General features: G+C 40.4%; 1 protein-coding gene across 2 annotated transcripts in view; it reads left to right on the forward strand.

The window, feature by feature from the left end:
- Window positions 1-19470, forward strand: part of MANBA (mannosidase beta) — a 121067-nt gene extending 101597 nt beyond the window's left edge. For both annotated transcript variants that reach the window (XM_032860840.1, XM_032860849.1), the window contains 4 exons: window positions 10629-10773; window positions 14738-14880; window positions 15753-16010; window positions 18523-19470. In XM_032860840.1, coding sequence (XP_032716731.1) covers window positions 10629-10773; window positions 14738-14880; window positions 15753-16010; window positions 18523-18747 — 771 coding nt within the window. In that variant the 3' untranslated portion in view covers window positions 18748-19470. The remainder of the gene's footprint in view (window positions 1-10628; window positions 10774-14737; window positions 14881-15752; window positions 16011-18522) is intronic.
- Window positions 19471-19812: the final 342 nt, after the last annotated feature.

Consider the following 19812-nt stretch of genomic DNA (forward strand, 5'->3'; position numbering starts at 1 on the left):
AATATGCCAATTTTAATCTAAACTCATGCCTACTCACATCAGTTTTCTCCTATATAAAAACAAAAATCTGGATGGAAGCTGAAGCAGAAAACTGGAAGCCAAAAGAATACTCTTTTTTAGAAGGTGATAAACTAATAAAGAAGATTTTAATGTTTTAACCATAAGCTTATCAGTTAGGGAAGCTTTGCCAGTGTGATGTATAATTTATGAACTTACCTCACAGAATGCAAATTAAAAGATAAAGTTGATATCTGTCCCTTTTAAAGTGTTGAAGTTCATCTTATTAGCTTTTCATAGCCAATATTCTATCAAAATGCCTCAGTTTTGATAAATGAACTAGGATGATCCTCATTCCTGTGTGTATGTATATGCGCACACGTGGGAACCTTTTCAGCTGTTGTTTTTCATGCTGGCTGCCCTCCTCCCAGCTGCTCATTTTATTACTGTTACTTTATTCTATTTCCTCAAAACAAAGCACTCACAAAAATAATTGTTCTTTCTGAACTCATTAGCATTAGTGGTATGTAGTTAGGAGCTGATGGTACAAGTGGAATTATTTGTTGCTGGTTTTGTTGGTGATGGCTTTCATCTGATAGTTTAGCACTGGTGTCTTATCAGGCATTGGCTTGGAATTGGATTGTGTTAGTTCTACCCTAGAACTTCAGTTGTACTAGATGGGATCTGAGATGAAAAAAAATCAGAATTAGGATTTTTGTTTGTTTTTAGTGTTGGATTTTCTTGACGGAAATACAGACAGGAAATGTTAAAGTAAAATGTTCTTCTCCTTACTACTTTGATTTTAAACAATCATCTCTGACATGTGCATTAGAAATAAAACTTTTCCTTGGTCCATTTTTTCTGTTCCTGCCTCCAGCCTCTCTTCTTTTTCTTATTGTCTGTCATACTATTCTGAAGAACAGAGTACCTGTTTGTGTACCACTTTTAAAGATGTTCTGTAAGGCAAGTTTTTGCAACTTTCAGAAATATCTTGGCTGAGAAGGAGGTGCAGTAAGTTTCCTCACATTTAGATCTTTTCCTGTCTTTTCCTTATCTTATAACAGCAAAAGTATCCCTCTCGGTTTTTACTTCCTTAATTCTTCTAATAATTCCAAAATAATCTTGCCTCACCTTTCATTCTCCTGCGTTATCCTGTTATATTGTATTCCAAATAGCCTACTTACCAAGGCACACTCTCTTAAGCTGGGTTGCACAGACTCACTGATTAGTTTGAGGACTGTCTATACTAACACATTTAAATTTGATCAATTTAATCGGCCAGTATGGCCTCTTAACTAGCCACTTAAAGAGGAAGCTGGGCTATTTTTATTAACCCCTTAGCTTATAGCTCCCTCTAGTGCCTCCATTTATTCCTCACATACGTATTAAGCATGTAGTGAAGGCTAGATACTTGGGGATATCCTTAAGAGATACATATTCTTTAGGGGTCCATTTTATCTTCCTGTGTTGCATGTAACTTGATCACAACAACAACAACAGTGACAACAACAAACAGACTACGTTGTAGGCCCAGGTGTTGATGATACTCGCTACCTTGGAATGGTTATTTGTTTGGTAAGCAGCACCGAGATTTGATAGAAGATCCAGTCTATGCTGAGCTCTTAAGATAGATGAGGTGAGTAAAGGAGGGGAATGATTAATAGAGTACATTACACACTAATGTATTATATTTATATGCAACATGTAATTTAGCAGTCAAGCAGACAGTCAGCATTCTTTGGGTGTCTACCAAATGGTTGGCCCTGGGCCACGAGATGCATTGTATATCTTCTCACGTAATTCTGACAACATCTCCAGACATCTGTGTTTCTGTTTTAATTTTATGTTTGATTAAACGGGCTCAGAAAGGTTAAGTATTCTTTCCAAGTTCTCAGGCAATGAATGGAGCAAGTTTCTGCCTTTTAAACTATAGTATTTTATCCTTTCACAGTTGAGGTAAGGGAAATTCTATAACTACTGAGGTTGAATTTTATCAATTTGCAGCACTTAAGTAAAGCAGACATCAGATATTTGGCACATTAAAAGAGGCCTCATTGGAACAATAGAGAAAAATCAACAAAACCAAAAAGTTCTTTGAAACGAGCAACAAAATTGAAAAAACTGTAGCTAGACTGGCCAAGGGAAAAAAAAAGAGAAGATTCCAATTACTAAATCAAGATGAAAGAAGGAACACTACTGTTGACCTTAAATAAATAAAAAGGGTGATTAGAAAATATGTGAACAATTGTATGACAATAAGTCATTTAACCTAGATGAAATGGCAAATTCATAGACACAAACAATGAAAACTGACTCAAGAAGAAATAGAAAATCTAAGTAGATCTATCACAACTAAAGAGATTGAGTTTAGTAATCAAAGATTTGTCCTCTGCAAAGATGGCTTCACTAGTGAATTCTAAAAAATATTTAAAGAAGAATTAACACCATCTTTCACAAATTCTTCCCCAAATACTGAAGAGGGGAAAATACTTCATAACTCATTCTGTGAAGCCATTTTCATTCTGATACTAAAAGCAGACAAAGACATATTAAAAAAGGAAACCAGAGACTAATATCTTCTATGAATATAGACAAAAAGAAATCTTCAACAAAATACTAATAATTCAAACCCAGCAGCATATAAAAAGGTACATAAATTATAATCAAGTGGGATTTACCCAGAATGTAAGATTGGTTCAACATATCAAAGTCAAGCAGTGTAATACACCATATTAATAGACTAAAGGAGAAATAATTACATGATCATTTCAATAGATGAAGAAAAAGCATTAGAAAAAATACAGTACCCTTTCGTGATTAAAAAAAAAAAAAATCGACACGCTAAGACAAGAAGGGACTTCCTCAACCTGGTAAGAGCACCTGTGAAGAACCTATAGCCAATATCATACTGTGAATAGTGAAAAACAGAAAGTTTTCTCCCAAGATCAGGAAAAAAAACAAGGGTGCCTGCTCTTGCCACTTCTATTCAACATTGCATTGGAGATTCTAGTCAAAACATTTAGGCCAGGAAATCATAAAAGGCATGAAATTGGGAAGAAAGAAGTAACACTTTCTCTTTGCAGATGACATGATTTTATATATAGGAAAGCTTCAAAAGTCCACCTAAGAATTTGTGAGAGGGTGCCTGGGTGGCTCAGTGGGTTGAGGCCTCTGCCTTCGGTTCAGGTCATGATCCTGGGGTCCAGGGATAGAGCCTCGCATCGGGCTCTCTGCTCGGCAGGGAGCCTGCTTCCTCCTCTCTCTCTCTGCCCTTCTCTCTGCCTACTTGTGCTATCTGGCAAATAAATAAATAAAATCTTTAAAAAAAAAGTAAAAAGCCTGTGAAAGCTAATAAGTTAATTCAGCAACTTTATAGGCTGTAAGATCAATATACAAATGTCAGCTGTATTCTAAGCATGAACTACTTTAAAATGAAATTAAATAACATTTATAATAGTATCAAAAAGAATAAAATATTTTAGAATATATTTATATATTATATATAAATATATCTATAAATATCTGTAAATATATATAATTTATGTATAATTTATATATATTTATATATTATATATAGAGATGCAGGACTTGTACTGTGAAAATTATAAAACATTATTGAGGGAAATTAAAGAAATGGAAAGACATGGATTGGAATACTTAATATTATTAAGATGGCAGGACTCCCCAAAGTGATCCACAGATTCAACATAATCCCTATCAAAATTCCTACTACCATTTTCAGAGAAATGAGAAAAATGATTCTAAAATTCATATGGAAATGCAAGGCACCCAGAATAGTCAGAATACCTGGAAAAAAACGAATTTGGAAGTGTTACACATCCTACCTTCAAAACTCAACTACAAACCTACAGTAATCAAGATAGTGTGGTATTGACCTAAGGCCAGACGTATAGATTGACTGAACAGAATTGGGAGTCCAGAAATAAACACATAAGTCTGTGGTCAACTGATTTTCTACAAGGGTGCCAAGACAATAAAATGGAAAAAAATAGTGCTTTGAACAAATGGTATTGGAACAGTGGATATCCACATGTAAAAAAAAATGAATTTGGACCCCTACCTTGTACTATATATAAGAATTAACTTAAAATGAACCAAAGATCTAACTGTTAGTGCTAAAATCATAAAACTCTTAGAAGAAAATGTAGATGTAAATCTTTGTGAATTTTGATTTGGCAACAGTTCCTTAGATATGACACTTAAAATGCAAGCAACCAATGAAAAAATAGACAAATTGAACTTCATCAAAATTAGAAACTATGTGTCAGAGGCCAATATGTCAACAAAAGTGAAAGGATAACCACAGAATGGGAGAAAACTTTTGAGTCATATATGTAAGAAGGATCTAACGTCCATAATATATTTAAAAACTCTTACAATTCAATAATGAGAAAGATACCCCAATTAAAAAACAGGCAAAGATTTGAGTAATCATTTCTCCAAAGAAAATCACCAATAAGTACCATGAAAATATCCTTAACATCATTAGTCACTAGGGAAATACAGATCAAAACCCACAAAGAGATACTACCTACACCTTTCTCAAAAAATTAAACATAGAGGGGCACCTGGATGGCTCAGTGGGTTAAGCCTTGCCCTTCGGCTCGGGTCATGGTTTCAGGGTCCTGGGATCGAGCCCTGCATCGGGCTTTCTGCTCGCGGGGAGCCTGCTTCCCCCTCTCTCTCTGCCTGCCTCTCTACCTACTTAGGATCTCTCTCTCTCTGTCAAATAAATAAATAAAATCTTAAAAAAAAAAAAACCCTGAAATTCTACTTTTAGGTATATTTGAGAATATTTTTTTTTAATTTTATTTTTTATAAACATATAATACATTTTTTCCCCAGGGGTACAGGTCTGTGAATCGCCATATATTTGAGAATATTGAAAACATGTTCACACAAAAACTTGTGCACAAATGTTCATAGCATTTTTCATAGCCAACAAGCTAAAGCAATCCAAATGTTTACCAACTCATGAATGGATAAACAAAATGTGGCATACCTATACAATGAAATATTATTCAGCAATAGAAAGGAATGGAATATGAATACACAATACAACATGAATGAACCTCAAAAACATTATTCTGAGTAAAGGAAACCAGTGACAAAGGGTGTATATTATCTCATTCTACTTAACATGAAATGTCCAGAATAGGCAAATCCAAAAAGACAAAGTAGATGAGTGGTTTCTGGATACAGAGGAGAGGGGAGAATGAGGAGTTGCTGTTAACTAGTACAGTATGGTGTTTCCTTTTGGAGTGGTAACATTCTGGAATTAGGTAGGAGTAAGAGTACACAACCTGTGATTATACTAAAAGCCAATGAATTGGATATTACAAGGGTGAATTGTATGGTATGAATTTTATCAGTTTGAAACATGGCTTTATTAGGAGATTCTTATTGTCAGAATAATTTTAAGTAAATAAATAATATAAATTATTCTCTCTGCAGGGCTTAGTCACATGGCTATGCCTAGTTCCAAGGGTCAGGGGAGTGATTCTGGAGAATGTAGCCCACCTATAGCTCTGTGACTCTGGAGGGCAGGGATGGTAGGTTTTTGTAAACAACTATCAATCTCCATCACAGTGGCAAAACTGGAATTGGAACCTAGGTCTTGGTATCCTGGTCCAATTTCTTTTTACCCTACCATCTGTTTCTCTAAGGAGACTGATTTCATAAGTGTAATCAAGCAAGCTGCTGAAAATAGACTTTTTTGAAACTAAAATAAGATTTGTCTGCTAACAGTGGGACTTAGTAGCCTAGGAAATGACTAAGCATTTATTCTTCTTTTTTTTTAAGATTTTTTTTTTTTTTTTTTATTTATTGATTTGACAGACAGAGATCACAAGTAGACAGAGAGGCAGGCAGAGAGAGAGAGAGGGAAGCAGGCTCCCTGCTGAGCAGAGAGCCCGATGCGGGACTCGATCCCAGGACCCTGAGATCATGACCTGAGCCGAAGGCAGCGGCTTAACCCACTGAGCCACCCAGGCGCCCCGCATTTATTCTTCTTATATGTAAAGATTGTCCTCTTTAGGGAAGGATGCATGAGCGTATAAATACAGGTACAATTTTTAAAGGGAAAGGGGCAGTTGCAGAGATTTTCCAGGGAAATGGGGTTCTACAACATCCCTTTAAGGAGGATAGTGGGCAGTGACCTTCTGCATTTTTATGAACAAAGGCATCATTCATTAGCCCTAACCTGCACCTACTGGCTTGGGTAAACCCAGATCCATGATATTGGCATGGCACCATCTGTCTGTGGAGTATGCTGCACTGTGCTGGAGCCCGGAGTGCTCAAAGAGCCTTGATTATCCTCCTTCCCACTAAGTTCAGCTATGACAAGTTCCTAGTTAGGGCTTGCCTCGTGTTCTTTTCCTTTCATTGCTAGCAAGGGGTAGGAATCCTGTATGCATGTAAAAAAAAAAAAAAAAAAAAAAAGTTTAAAAATTCTAAAAGATTATTAATACTTACCTATTAAACCAGAAAAGATAAATTACAGTGAGATTATTAGAACAAATATACAAAAATAAAGATATCTTGCAAGTAGTTCTGAAAATTGAAATAGAGACTTAAAACTCAAATGTTTGTATGGGCTAGGAAGGTAATTTAAGTGGATAGGAGTATGATTATTGGGAATTGTGACAAAACCGAACTATAGGCCCTGACTTAAGACATTAAGCAACATTCAAACAATAAAGAGACAAAAAACCCACCTAAAAAAAACCAAAAAACAAGAAACCAAAAAACTACCTACCTCTGGGGGCTAGTTAAAATCTGTATGGGGCAAAGTTCAGCCTGGAGATCACCAGTTTATAGCAGCCTCTTGATTAGAACCTAATATAGCATTATGCAGCAAGGAGTTATTATTACCAAAAGAAGCAACACAAGAACATATAATGTTTTTAGCTCTTGTATTGAAAGAAAAAACTGGAAACCATTCAAGTGCCTAATAATTGGAGAATGATGAATCACACTGTGGTAATAACTGTGTAACCATTTAAAGCACAGAGAGACTCTAGGAAGTGCCAGGGCATGGAAATGTACACATGTCAAAACTAAGAGAGAACAGAACACTAAATGTATATGCTACAATATGTGTTCACAAAGATTGGAAAAGAATTTGGAGCAATATAAATAATTTGATGTCCGTGAGATTTTTTTTTTCCTGAAAAGAAGCTTAAATGAAGAAAAAGAAAATGCAGTCACCTCTACCAAGGCTATCAGTAAAATATATAGTTGTCTTCTGGATTAGATCCAGCTAAGCAGAAGCATGACTATTTAATAGAGTATGGCTTTGTCCATTTTCATTTCTGCCTGAAAGAGATAATTTTATTTCCTACTTTGATAAACACTGGTATTTTGTTCCCACCTCAGAAGAGAGGTTACTTTTTTTCCGATTCACCCTACTTTATAAATGTGGATCCAAGAAAAGTGATTCTAGTCCCAGACTTTATGAATGACACCCGTCCTTCCATACCACTTAAGAGTTGACAGTTGACAAGTCTCTGGGGGTAATAACAGAATGTGGCAGGTTGTTTGGCTTTTTGGTATATCAGGAATGGCCTACATTTCAGGGATACTTCAGGTACGGGGAGTTCCAGGATTGTGGGCTGGCACCTAAAGTGGATTGTCCATAGTGGTTGCCATTGGATGCCTGTGCTCAGCTTGTCAGGGCTGGACCCACAGTTTCTGGAATGTTTGATGACTAGAATTCCTCTCCTCCTGTGATTACTCACCAGTCTGATGGGGACTTCTCAGCTTCTCCTCTCATGATCACTCCACACACAGTCTATAAAGCAGTGGTTGTTTTTCAGGAATCTCTGGATGAGAACTGAGATTTCTTCTTGTTCAAGGTCGTGGATATGTGTGCTGTGGAGGCAGACTATCGTTGGCTTGATTTTGTGCCCATAGGCCAAATTTAGCTTGGTTTGTGGGGCGTTCTATGAAGGCTCAGGATGATATAAATGAGTTCAGAGATCAGATCTTTTAAACAACTGTAAAGGTTACTTTCCATGCTGATGTAAGGTAAAGATCTCTGGTGGGCATGGATGATGGTGTCCTAGAAGATTCTAGGATTCTAGATTCTGTTCCTACTGAGATTTCCACTTTGGGCATGCTTCATCTTCACTGAATTTTCTAGAAGTTGCTCCACACGCTGATTTTGTACCATAACTCAACTTATGTAAATGCTTACTAAGGGACTTAATTTCTCTGTGCCTACCTATCTAGGCCTAGAAGTAAATAAATCTCTCTCTCTCTCTCTCTCTTTCAGTTTGGACAAGATTGGTATTTTTACAAGGAACTTGGCTAGAGATTTCTGATATAATTGCAGATTGGCTTGACTAACACATCAGATTTCACAGGTCTGTTTTTGTGTTTCATTCCCTCTGACTTAGTGTCGGACTAATATATGCCGAGTGTATCCTGTGGTCATTTTCAGTTGGCACCGTTGCCACTCTGTGAGATTCTTACTTTCTTTAGAGTGTATTCGCTGTTCTCGTTGCTGTGGTCCCAGTTGTCTGGTTCCTGAATGAGGACATTTCTTTGTCTGCTCACAGCTGGTATCATCTCTTGCTGGGGTGGTTTTCATAGATTTCTGAAGGGTCGCCCTAAACCCACTGTAAACCCCCACCCCCACCGCACCTCTCTTTCTCCGTTTGGTCAGCAGCATCTTCTTTGGGAAAGCGAATCTGGTCATTTCACCCCTTGAGCTTACGGTGGCCTCTAGGACACACACCAGAACCTTCCCAGGTCTGATCCCTGCATCTTACCGGCCTCCCTCCCACTGCTCCTGGCTCTCTGTGCCTTTCAGTTCTTCACTTGAGTTTTCTCTGCTCAACGCACATGTCCTGTCTGGCTGCCGGGTTCTGCCCTCTCTCTTTTTCTCTTTCCTCTTCTTTGAGGCCAGTTGTCATTCCTCAGCTAGGCCTGCTTCCCCCACGATCCACACTCTTAACATTGCTCACCCCTCCTTCTTAGCACTTATTACTGTTTAGAGTTTACATTCATTTGTGTGACTCTCTGATGAAGTCCTGTCTTCTACACAAGCCAGTAAGCTCCATGAGGGTGCGCTTGTATCTTTTCTGCTGGGAGAGGGGTGGACCATACCAGCATGTAACACATACTATAGGAATTTATTAGATCTTTATTGAATGACCATGATTTCTTCTTGCTTCACCCTTCTGGAATTTTATGGCACCACCTCATATAAGTAAGTCGTATCTTCACTTAGGACTTTCTCACTAGCCAGCCTAACTCTGTTTAAAGGTTCTACCTCTACCTGAGCTCTTCCAGCTTTTAGGAAGTGTCTGGGCTTAGTCTTCTAGAAACCTTATCTGCATCCTTCTTTTCCTTCCTCTGAAAATCCAGGCCTCACTCTAGCGAGGAGTCCTTGCAGCTCTGACCATCTCTGCAAGGTCTCCTTGGTGACTTCTCCAAACCAGCCTGAGAACCTCTCACTCATGAGCCTCCCCTACTACAACTCTAAGTTAAAGGCATAGGATAACAGGGGAGCCTGGGTGGTGGTGTAGTCGGTGGGGCCTCCCACTCTTGGTTTCGGCCCAGGTCCTGATCTAAAGTTAGCGGGATTGAGCCCTGTGTCGGGCTCTGCACTCCGTTCAGAGTCTGCTTGGGATGGACTCTTTCTTCTGCCCCTCCCCTCTGGCTCACATTCTCCAAAATAAAAAAGTAAACTCTTTTAAAAAGCATGTGATAATAGCAGCAATGAAAGGGTGATATTTCAATGATGTTGCCAATAATTAAGAGTCCCCTATGAAGTTCTTCAGTGCCTCTTCAGTGGGAACTAAACTCATGTATCTCATTGCTACAATTTACCATCTGTTCTGCTGTAATGAAGGAGGTACATTCATAAAAATTTTACGATTATCAGGGTGCCTGGGTGGCTCAGTCGGTTAAGTGTCTGCCTTCTGCTCAGGTCATGATCCCGGGGTCCTGGGATTGAGCCCCGCATCGGGCTTCCTGCTCAGTGAGGTGTCTGCTTCTCCCTCTCCCACTACCCCTGCTGGGGTTCCCTCTCTCACTATCTCTCTCTCTGACAAATAAACAAAAATCTTTAAAAAAAAAAATGTACGAATATCAAAAGTCATGATATAAGGACAAAATTGCTTGAGTAGAAAAAAGGGGCTAGGGACTAGATAGTATCAGACTTAAAATAATGTTATTTTTCTTGTAGAACTTTTTTCTAATAAAACTTTTTTCTTTAGTAGCTATGAATATATTTGTAAAACCCATCACTGTAAAAAAAAAAAAAGATTAGTGTTTGACTACATCTACCATTTATTCTGGAATAATAGTCTGTTTTCCATCATTGCCTATACTGTCATTAGCAAGGAACCTTTCATACCATCCTGTTTCCTTGATAAACAGAACACTAAGACTCCCAAACAAATCAGCTATTATAGACAACCCTTCTGTTGTGCTGAGGGGCTAGTTCCAGATCTAGTATGATAATGGTAGACATAATGTTAATCAGAGTCCCTAATTTATCCAACCTGCTTTAAAAAACACCTCAAACCTGCCATTTTCTCAGACCTGGACACTCAAGCCTAACGATACCTTGTGTGCTTCGATGTTTTCCCCTGAATCAGGTGACGCAGGCCCAGTGTGTCAAAATAGAGACTGAATTCTACCGCCGCAGTCGCAGTGAGATAGTGGATGGGCAAGGCTACACCATGGGTGCCCTTTATTGGCAGCTGAATGACATCTGGCAGGCTCCTTCCTGGGCTTCTCTAGGTAAGTGTTGCTGCATTCTTTGTGTCCCTGAGAGAAAGCGACTCCAGGGCAGAGAGGAGGCTGAGAAAGCCCGGGGCCTGAGGATCAGACTAACCTGAGTAGACTCCGGCACTTAAGTGGAGAGGTTCCTCCCACAGCTGGTGAACTGTGGCCACCCCGCCTCCTGGTCTCTCCAGGAGCCTTGGAGGCGGCCTTGTTGGAGTTGTGGGCTGTGCAGAGTCACAAAAGCCGGCTAATGTAGGGTGTCGATGCATGAAGATCTCAGCCACGTGTCTTATAATTATTGCTTATAATTTTGAATTTAATTAGGAGGAATTTCCAGGCAAAAGAGGCATTTACTTAAGCCTCTCTTCCTCTGTTTAGAAGAATAATTCAGCCAAGTGGAATGCTGGCCCAGCCGAGTGTTAAAATGTCCTTTTTCCGGTTTCCCTTTTAGGTTCATAAGGCCATCTTTATTTTTGCCCTGTTTATCTCTCAGGCAAAACATGTGGAGTCAGAAATTTACGTGGGAAGGGTTATCACTTCCATCAGTTGGCAACAGAGAGATGACTGGCATGGTACCGGCAGTTTGAATTATTCTATTTTGATATATTTTTAAAAATTAAGGAGTAATGACGAATCTCTGATGTTCACTAGTCGTGGTTTGAAGCAAAGTTCAGTTAATAACGTACACAAGAATTTGGGGGCAAAAGTGAGGCAAGGTCACACAGTAAAAAAGCCCCTTTGCTGGATCAGGCTCTTAAACCAGCTGTGAACACAGATCCAAAGGAGTTCATTACCCACATGCTTTGATCAGTGTGCTGAATCACCTCTTGTGGTAAGTCGGAGTATCGATCAAGTTTCTCCAACCAAACTTTTTATCAGCACCAACCAGATAAAAGAGTATTGAATGAGAATCAGCTGTAGACTGGGGAGAGTAGCCTTCCTGGGATGCTTAAAACTGGACAAAGAGATATTGTTCAGAGACGCTTGGACTCTGACCTTGCCTTCTTGTATGTGGATGAGGTTGTGGACTCCTGAAGCAGAGTTTGGTTCGAGAACTGGGAGAGCCTAGTCTTTGTTGATCTCACCTTAAATGACTGTACTGCAGATTATTTTAATGAGTTCTTCAGAAAGAGTGAGTAGGGCGCCTGGGTGGCTCAGTGGGTAAGCGTCTGCCTTTGGCTCAGGTCATGATCCCAGGGTCCTGGGATGGAGCCCAGCATCGGGCTCACTGCTCAGCGGGAAGCCTGCTTCTCCCTCCCCTACTCCCCCTGCTTGTGTTCCCTCTCTCGCTGTCTCTCTCTGCCAAATAAATAAAATCTTAAAAAAGAGAAAGGGCGAGTAAACCCAGAAACAGAAGTTGTGATGGCAGAGCAAGAATTTGTTTTCTAAAGTCTAGCAGGACAATGCCTCCATGGAGAGGTTCACCATCTTCTTGTACCTGTTACAGAAAACAGGTGCCAGGAGAAGGTGTGACATGATATGCTATGTCTGTTCCTGCTCTGGGCAGCCTCATGGCCTCTGTTTAACTCTACTTCGTTGGTTTAATGAATCTGGTGCGTCTCGTGTGTGCCAGTGAGGGTCGGGGAACGAATGTGTCTCCTCTTATCACCTGAAAAGGGGATCCTTTAATATACAGGTGGGGGTGGGGGAATGTGATCCTTTAAAGGGATCATAGCTGCTTGGAATCTCTAGATTCTTATATATTTCCTTTTAAAAAACTAATCTCATTTTTAGTTACAAGTTTGCAAATACAGAAATCCTCCTGGGCATTTTATTTTGCTTGGGTCATAAACTTGGACAGGTTGAAAGCTAATAGAAAAGCCAGAAATCATAGAACATCTTCAGCTGACTGCAGGATGTTAAATTGGTAGCCATACTTTGTTCCTGATGAGTAACTAGTGTCTGGCCCAGTGAGACTTTGTGCTTCAATTGCTGTTCTCTTGTGTTCCGCGTGTGGCCGTGAAGTTGGAACCATACATGTGAAGTCTCTTCTGTAATGGATATCACATGCAAGCATCTCTAAGTTACCTCAGGTCTGAGCCATCTTCCGTTTATGAGAAAACTTTCCAAATACAGTTAATGTTTGAACAACATGAGGTTGAACTGTGCATGTCCAAGAAGATGCAGATTTTTTGAGTAAAGACAGTACAGTACTGTAAATGTATTTCGTCTTCCTTCTGATGTCCTTAATAACATTTTCTTTTCTCTAGCTTGCTTTATGGTGAGAATACAGTATATAATACATATAACGTACAAAATACATGTCAATTGACCACTTATGTTATCAGTAAGGCTTGGTCAACAGTAAGCTGTTAGTAGTTAAGTTCTGGGGGAGTCAAAAATGTATATGCAGATTTTTAAAACATATTTTTTAATTTTTTAATTTTTATTATATTATTATTTTTTATTTATGCAGATTTTTGACTGCACAGGGTTTGGTGCCCCTAAACCCACGTTGTTCAAGGTCAGTGTTGTAAGTGTGAGTTCATTCTACAGGTCTAATATGGAAGGCCTCTCCACCCCTCCCCGCTTGTTGTTTTTAAGGGTGAAATATTAAGAGTTGCAGTTGAAGTGCTGAGAGTTGAAATTTTGGAAAACCTGAAGAAGTTGGTTCTGTCTGAACTTCAAACCACATTTCATCTCAACAGCTTACACTGAATTCTGGACACGATACTCCCCATCCCCCACCCCTTCCTCCCACTCTCCCTCCCCACCATCTCTCTGGAAGTTGTTCAGTGATGCAGTGCTTTATGGGAAATAAAGCACTGTTTTTTGAAATAGAGGCATGGTGACATATTTTTTAGTTTGGGGGTTTAGCATCCTAGACTTGCCAACAGGGCACAGAATTCATAGGTTCTCAAAAGCTTCTAATTGTATCTGAGCAACTGTCATTAATTATCATCTGTTTGGATGTTCTCCTCGAGTCTGCACTTGCCAGCGGCATTTATGATAATGGTTGTTTTATTTCACTCAGAGCCTTTTGTGCTTATGGGAAAAGGAAGACTTTGAGTTCTAAATAACTCTTTCTGTCACCTTTTTAATTTTTCTTTCCCAAGTGTTTTGTTTATGTTTTTTTTTTTAGGTGTACCATACAGTGATTCGACATTTCTGTACGTTACAAAATACTCACCATGATAAGTGTAGTCACCATCTGTCACCATACAAAGTTATTATAATGTTATTGACTATGTTTCCTACAACTCTTATTTTTAAAAAATTTTAAAAGATTTTATTTATTTATTTGAGAGAGAGTGTGCATGAGAATGGGAGAGGGGAGAGGCAAAGAGAAAAAGAAGGGGAGAGTCTCCAGCAGATTCTGCACTGAGCTGCTGAGCATGGACACACAGAGTTCAATCTCATGATCCTGAGGTCATGACCTGGGCTGAAATCAAGACTTGGTTGCTTAACCAACTAAGCCACCCAGGCACCCCTCTCTATAACGCTTATAAATGAATATTTATGGTATCTTATACACTTGTAATATTTTCTTATAGCTACTGATAGATGGACCACTGGGTGTGGTACATAAACAATGAATCTTGGAACACTGAAAAAATAAAATTAAATTTAAAAAAACCAGTTACTAATAAATGTGATATTTTTATGGCCATGTACTGATTTCCCTCTTCATACATATGTAGTAAAAAGGAATATTGGCACATCGGGCTCCCAGAAGCAGAATTATGTATGAGAAAGTGCTGCCTAGGAGTCCTGTCGGGCTCAGAGTCCTGCCTGTGGCATGTTTGATTTACTACTTGAGCTTCCCTTCCCTCATTGTAAAGGAGATGTGAATGCTCACCTCACCGAGATGTGAGGGTGCCTCGAGGAAAAGGCCTCAATGAAATGTGGGTTCGTAACCCTGTTGACTCTCTCTGCTATGCTCTGTCCCTGGAATCGTTACAAGTCAGACAGCTGGACTGTGGGCGAGATGACCCTGCCTGCTTGACCCTGCCCATCTCTTAACTTGGCCTGTTTCTAGAGTATGGAGGAAAGTGGAAGATGCTTCATTACTTTGCTCGGCATTTCTTCGCTCCACTGTTGCCCGTGGGATTTGAGGATCAAGACGTGTTTTTCATCTATGGTGTGTCAGACCTTCGCTCTGACTGTAAGGCGAAGCTCACTGTAAGTTGCTTGGAGTTTTTTTTTCTAAGCCAGAGGGAGAGATTTTGCTCATAATTCTTTAGTTATTGGTTATATTTCTTCTGGGAAAAAGAAAAGAGAAATTGATTTGTATCAAAATGTTTCTAGTGCCTGTCGCAGGAAAGGGGCTGTCCTTGGACTCAGAATACCTGTACCTTCAGGGTAAAACTCTGCCGTTTATCCCGTGACCTTAAGGCTTAATGCTGTGGTAATTCAGTTTCCTGTGAATATCATATTTTCCCTCATCAGGCAATCCTGAAGGATTTCGATGGGCAGTGAATAAAATAATTAGATGAAAGCAAATTATAAACTGTGAAGTGCCGCTATAATATAAAGTCATATAATCACAAGAAGCTGGAAATAGCCTAAACTTGACGGAAAGGAATCCTTAAAAATGGCTTATTAAAGTGAAAATCTGTAAAAGAATTCCGAATGTATATGGAAGAATTCTCCTGTATTTAAAACAATGTCGGGCAAAAAGAGAGGGTAGAAACTCAGAGTCTCAGGCGGCTGCAGTTTGGAGGACACTGCAGATAGCTCACGGTTATGGACTCCTGACAGCGCACCAGGTCCTGTGTCTTCCACAGATTACTTTATTTAAATCGCACGTCAGCCAGTGAAGTTGGTGATGTTCTTAATCTCGTTTTACATGTGAAAAAGCAGAGCCTTTAAGAAGTTGAGGAACTTGCTCTGTTATGAGCTCTAGGACTAAGTGGGGCTGGGGTTAAACCCAGGACTCAACAGGCTCTTAACTAGTTCTGCTGTTCTGACTTTCATCTATTATTCTCTTAAAAACCAAACCAAACCAAACCAAACCAAGAATGTTTGTTTTTGCCCTGTCTTGTTTCTCCCAGGTGAAAGTCCACACGTGGAGTTCCCTGGAGCCGGTGTGCTCCTCTGAGACTGACCATTTTGTCCTGAAAGCAGGGAAGGCCGTTCTCCTCTATAAGGAGCAGGTGCCCGTATTGTTGGAGAATTGTGGGAATTGTACCCGGCAAAGCTGTGTGGTTTCCTTTTACCTTTCAACTGACAGCCAACTTGGGAGCCCAACCAACTATCACTTCCTGTCTTCACTGAGTGAGAGCGTGGGGCTGCGCAAGGCATACATCACTGTAAGTACCAGCAGCCTGGGGTCCCCGTTGCCTTGCCGACCTTTCCCACTCCCAAGCGAAGCACATGGCCTCCTGCATTCTGCAGAATTTCCCCTTGATACTAAGTTTACCTGAGACTTGGGGAATGTTCGTCTCTTCCCACTAGAAGCAAAGACCAAATGACTTTTTTTTCTAATTCAGTGTTTGTCCGAGTTTAGGGTTCCTGCCACTTCCACTAGCCCTTGGCCCCTCCGAAGTGGGCTTGAGCACAACAGGAAAAGGCTGCATGAGTCATCGCCGCTAACTGCTCCTGCACCATGTCCCAGGCTCTGTCCCCAGGCTTTCCTGCTTCATCCCTGAAGTATCATGTGCCACCCTGACAAGCCAGCAAACCTGAGTAGAGGGGGGACCAGGAATCCCCAGCAGAAGCACTCTGACTTGTAGGGCTTAAGGACAATCCTTTAATTTAGGAGATTTAAGAAAATTTTAAGTTTAAAGATTTAAATATAAGGAAATTTAAAAAAAATTTTTAATTAAATTTTTAAAAATTTAAATTTAAGGAAAGTCCTTAAAACTAAGGAAATTTTAAAAAATATCCCTCTATTCTCTTTGATTTATTGTTTCCAAGTAGCTTAATCATCGAATCTGTAATTGCCAAGAAAAAAATGGAATAACCAAGATGTGTTGTTATAAAATTTGTGCAGCTGGAGAATGTGGAATCTGTCTAGTTGGTTGAAAATCTCTCCTATCCTTTCCCCTACACATGGTGATTGGATGTTTTATTCTCTATGTTTAATGAAAGTTACATTTGTTTTAGACCTATAAGTCATTGAGAATGCTTAAGTGACAGGGTTTTTTTTTTTGTGTGTGTGTGTTTACTTAGAAATAATCATATGAAAACTCAGTCCTTGAAGTGAAATCATATCTTTCTAATTAATAGGGAAATATTCACATAATGAAATATAAGTCATCTGTAGCAGCTGATGTGGAGCAGCTGTGAAGGGAATGCCATACAATCACACAGCTTCTTTCCAGAAAAATAACAACAACAATTAAACCAAAAAACTCTGTAGCAGTTCAGTTTGCAGGCTCCAGACTTAGGATTTTGAAGTCTTTTTCTCTTTCCTAAACCAGGCCTTCATTACCTTAGGATGAGTGGGTTGTGGGAGAGAAGTGGGACTTGTTCCCTTGTCCTGCCTCATTTGGATTTCAGTAAGACTAGCCCTTCCAGAGGGATCTAATAATAGTAATAATAGTTAACATTTTCTGCAGGCTTACCATAGGCCAGACACTCAGGTGTGTTCTCCCCCAGCAGGATGTGGGGAAGTTGTTTACCACACCTCCCTGAAGCCAGGCTACAAGCCTGACCCTGGGCTCTGCAGTCCTATACAGAGATGAGACTTCAGATGGGAAGCAGGCAGTAAGAGGAAGCAGGCCCCAGTGCCCCTTCTGGCTTTGGCCGGGGAGCCGCAGTAGCCGAGGCCTCCCTGGCAGCCTTGCAGGGGGACTGGGGCCAGCCGTGGGAACTGCATGCCTGTGACTGCCGTAGGGTCTTCACTGAACCTCTGGGCGGCATGGTTTGGGAATTTAACATCTAGCTTCAGATCTGAATCTCTGAAACACAAAAGAGATACCTGATACCCCTTATGAAGTGTCTGTGCTGTTTCCTCCAAAGTAAGTTTTTTTGTTTATAACTCAGAACCCTGCATGATGTCTAAGTCCAAAATTACATACAGTAAAAATTGCACCTTGGAATTCTCTATGCCACACATCACTTCCAACGTCACACCTACGGTGTGGCGTGTCTGCACGTTGAGGGGTCACCTTTTGTGTCAGGCAAGGCTTTAAATACCAGATCACTCTCAGCGGCATGCTCACTCGCACTGAGAGAACCTCACAAATCCTGATCCTCTGGGGCACCGCCCAACCTAGCCTCTCCTCAGTGTGCACTAACTGGCTAGTGAATGACAGGGCTTAAATTGCACTTGCCCTTGCTGATATTGTGCGGGATTTGCACATGTTAAAAGTGGTAATGTGACTTTCTGGTATTATGCAGCAAAAGAGAGGAGGCTCTAACGGTAGAGCTTTTGTAAATGCCTGGCAGGCAGCTGTCTAGATTGCTGGATCTTTCTAGAACAAGCTTCCTGGTGGTGCTAACTCCACCATACATCCTGAGAAAGTCATTGAAACTTCCCGGCCCTTATGCCAACATGTTCCTTTCTTGGTCCCCTGAGAAAAGCTGTGAGAGATACAAAGCTTTGAGCTTCTTATGAAATATCCTCCTTAATCATTAGAGACTGACATATTTTACACTTAGCTGGAGATTACCATTTGGTAATTTTCCACAGCCTCAAATAAATGTCCTCTGTTTTTTGGTATCAGACACAGTACATGGAGTATGAGACTTTGACAGCGGAGCCAAAGCTGTAAGAGACACACTCCTTGTTGGCCCACATACACATTCTGATAGGCATTGTGGGTAGAATAGATAGGTCTCCCCTCATCGTTCACTTAATTTATCTTTTTCTTTCAGGCCATCATCTCTCAGCAAGGTGACACATTCGCTTTTGATCTGGAAACCTCTGCTATTGCTCCTTTTGTTTGGTTAGATGTAGGAAGCATCCCCGGGAGATTCAGTGACAACGGTTTCCTCATGACTGAAGAGACACGGACTGTGTTATTTTATCCTTGGAAACCCACCAGCAAGAGCGAACTGGAGCAGTCTCTTCGTGTGACTTCCCTGATGGATATTTACTGAGGGGTTGCAGGTGGTATTTTTAGCGGACCCTGGAATAAAGCCTTTCTAAGGCACCGTCTGGAGCTGAAGACACCCAGAGACAAGTTGAGGAGGCTGGGAAGTGTGTCTGCCTGCCTCCACCTGTCTGATTCATGACTCTGAAGAGTTTGTCCAGTGCGTTCTGTCAGGGAAGGTTGTTGACTCAGGTGATATCCTCCAGCAAGGCCGTGGTTCAGTGTTCTTCAGCCTGTGCCAGGCCTGTGATTTTAGCCCTCCCCCTACAGCTCTTGCACCATGTTACCCAGTTATAACCCAACCACTCTTCCTACCCAGAAAAGGAAGTCCACTCATAAAGTCCTGTCAGGGAATCACAGGAACATGACGACTGCAGTATCTGTGGAGCCAAATTGGAAGGCTGTGAGGTTTATGTAAGCCTCTCATAGTTATCCCTGAAAAATAGTGAATAATCAAAATGAAGCTGCTTTGTTATTACTCCCTGAGGAAATGGAGGTTCAGCTGGCACAATAGAGATTTCTGGATAGTAGTCATAGTGGTTGTCGGAAAGTTTGGGGAGTTGATTGGTGCCATTTGATTACTTTTTTGGATAGGATTCTCTTTTCATTTGTGGGTTTTGTTATAAAGTATCATTTTGACTGGGGCACCTGGGTGGCTTAGTCCGTTAAGCATCTGACTCTTGATTTCGGCTCAGGTCATGATCTTAGGGTCGTGGGACTGAGCCCTGAGTCAGGCTCTGCACTGGGTGTGAAGCCTGCTTAGGATTCTCTCTCTCCCTCTCCCTCTGCCCTTCCCCACATCTCTCTCTCTCTCAAAAAAAATATTGTTTTGACAATAACAGCTTTTTTCAAAGTCTATTTAGAGTGATCCTCCTTTGAAAAATAAGCTCACATTGAAATGGACATCTCTATGGTCACTCTGAAGATTCTTGAGTGTCCTAACATAAGTTGTTACCCGTAATTATGTGTGGGTTGTAGATGTGGCAAAATCCAGTGAACTTCCCAATTCAAAAGCTGTGAATTAGATTTATACTTGTTGACTCTGGCAGCAAAGTGTATTTCTTTTAGCTTG

This window comes from Lontra canadensis, unplaced genomic scaffold (assembly GCF_010015895.1).
Source record: "Lontra canadensis isolate GAN:19392208 unplaced genomic scaffold, GSC_riverotter_1.0 scaffold1, whole genome shotgun sequence".
Lineage (NCBI taxonomy): Eukaryota > Metazoa > Chordata > Mammalia > Carnivora > Mustelidae > Lontra > Lontra canadensis.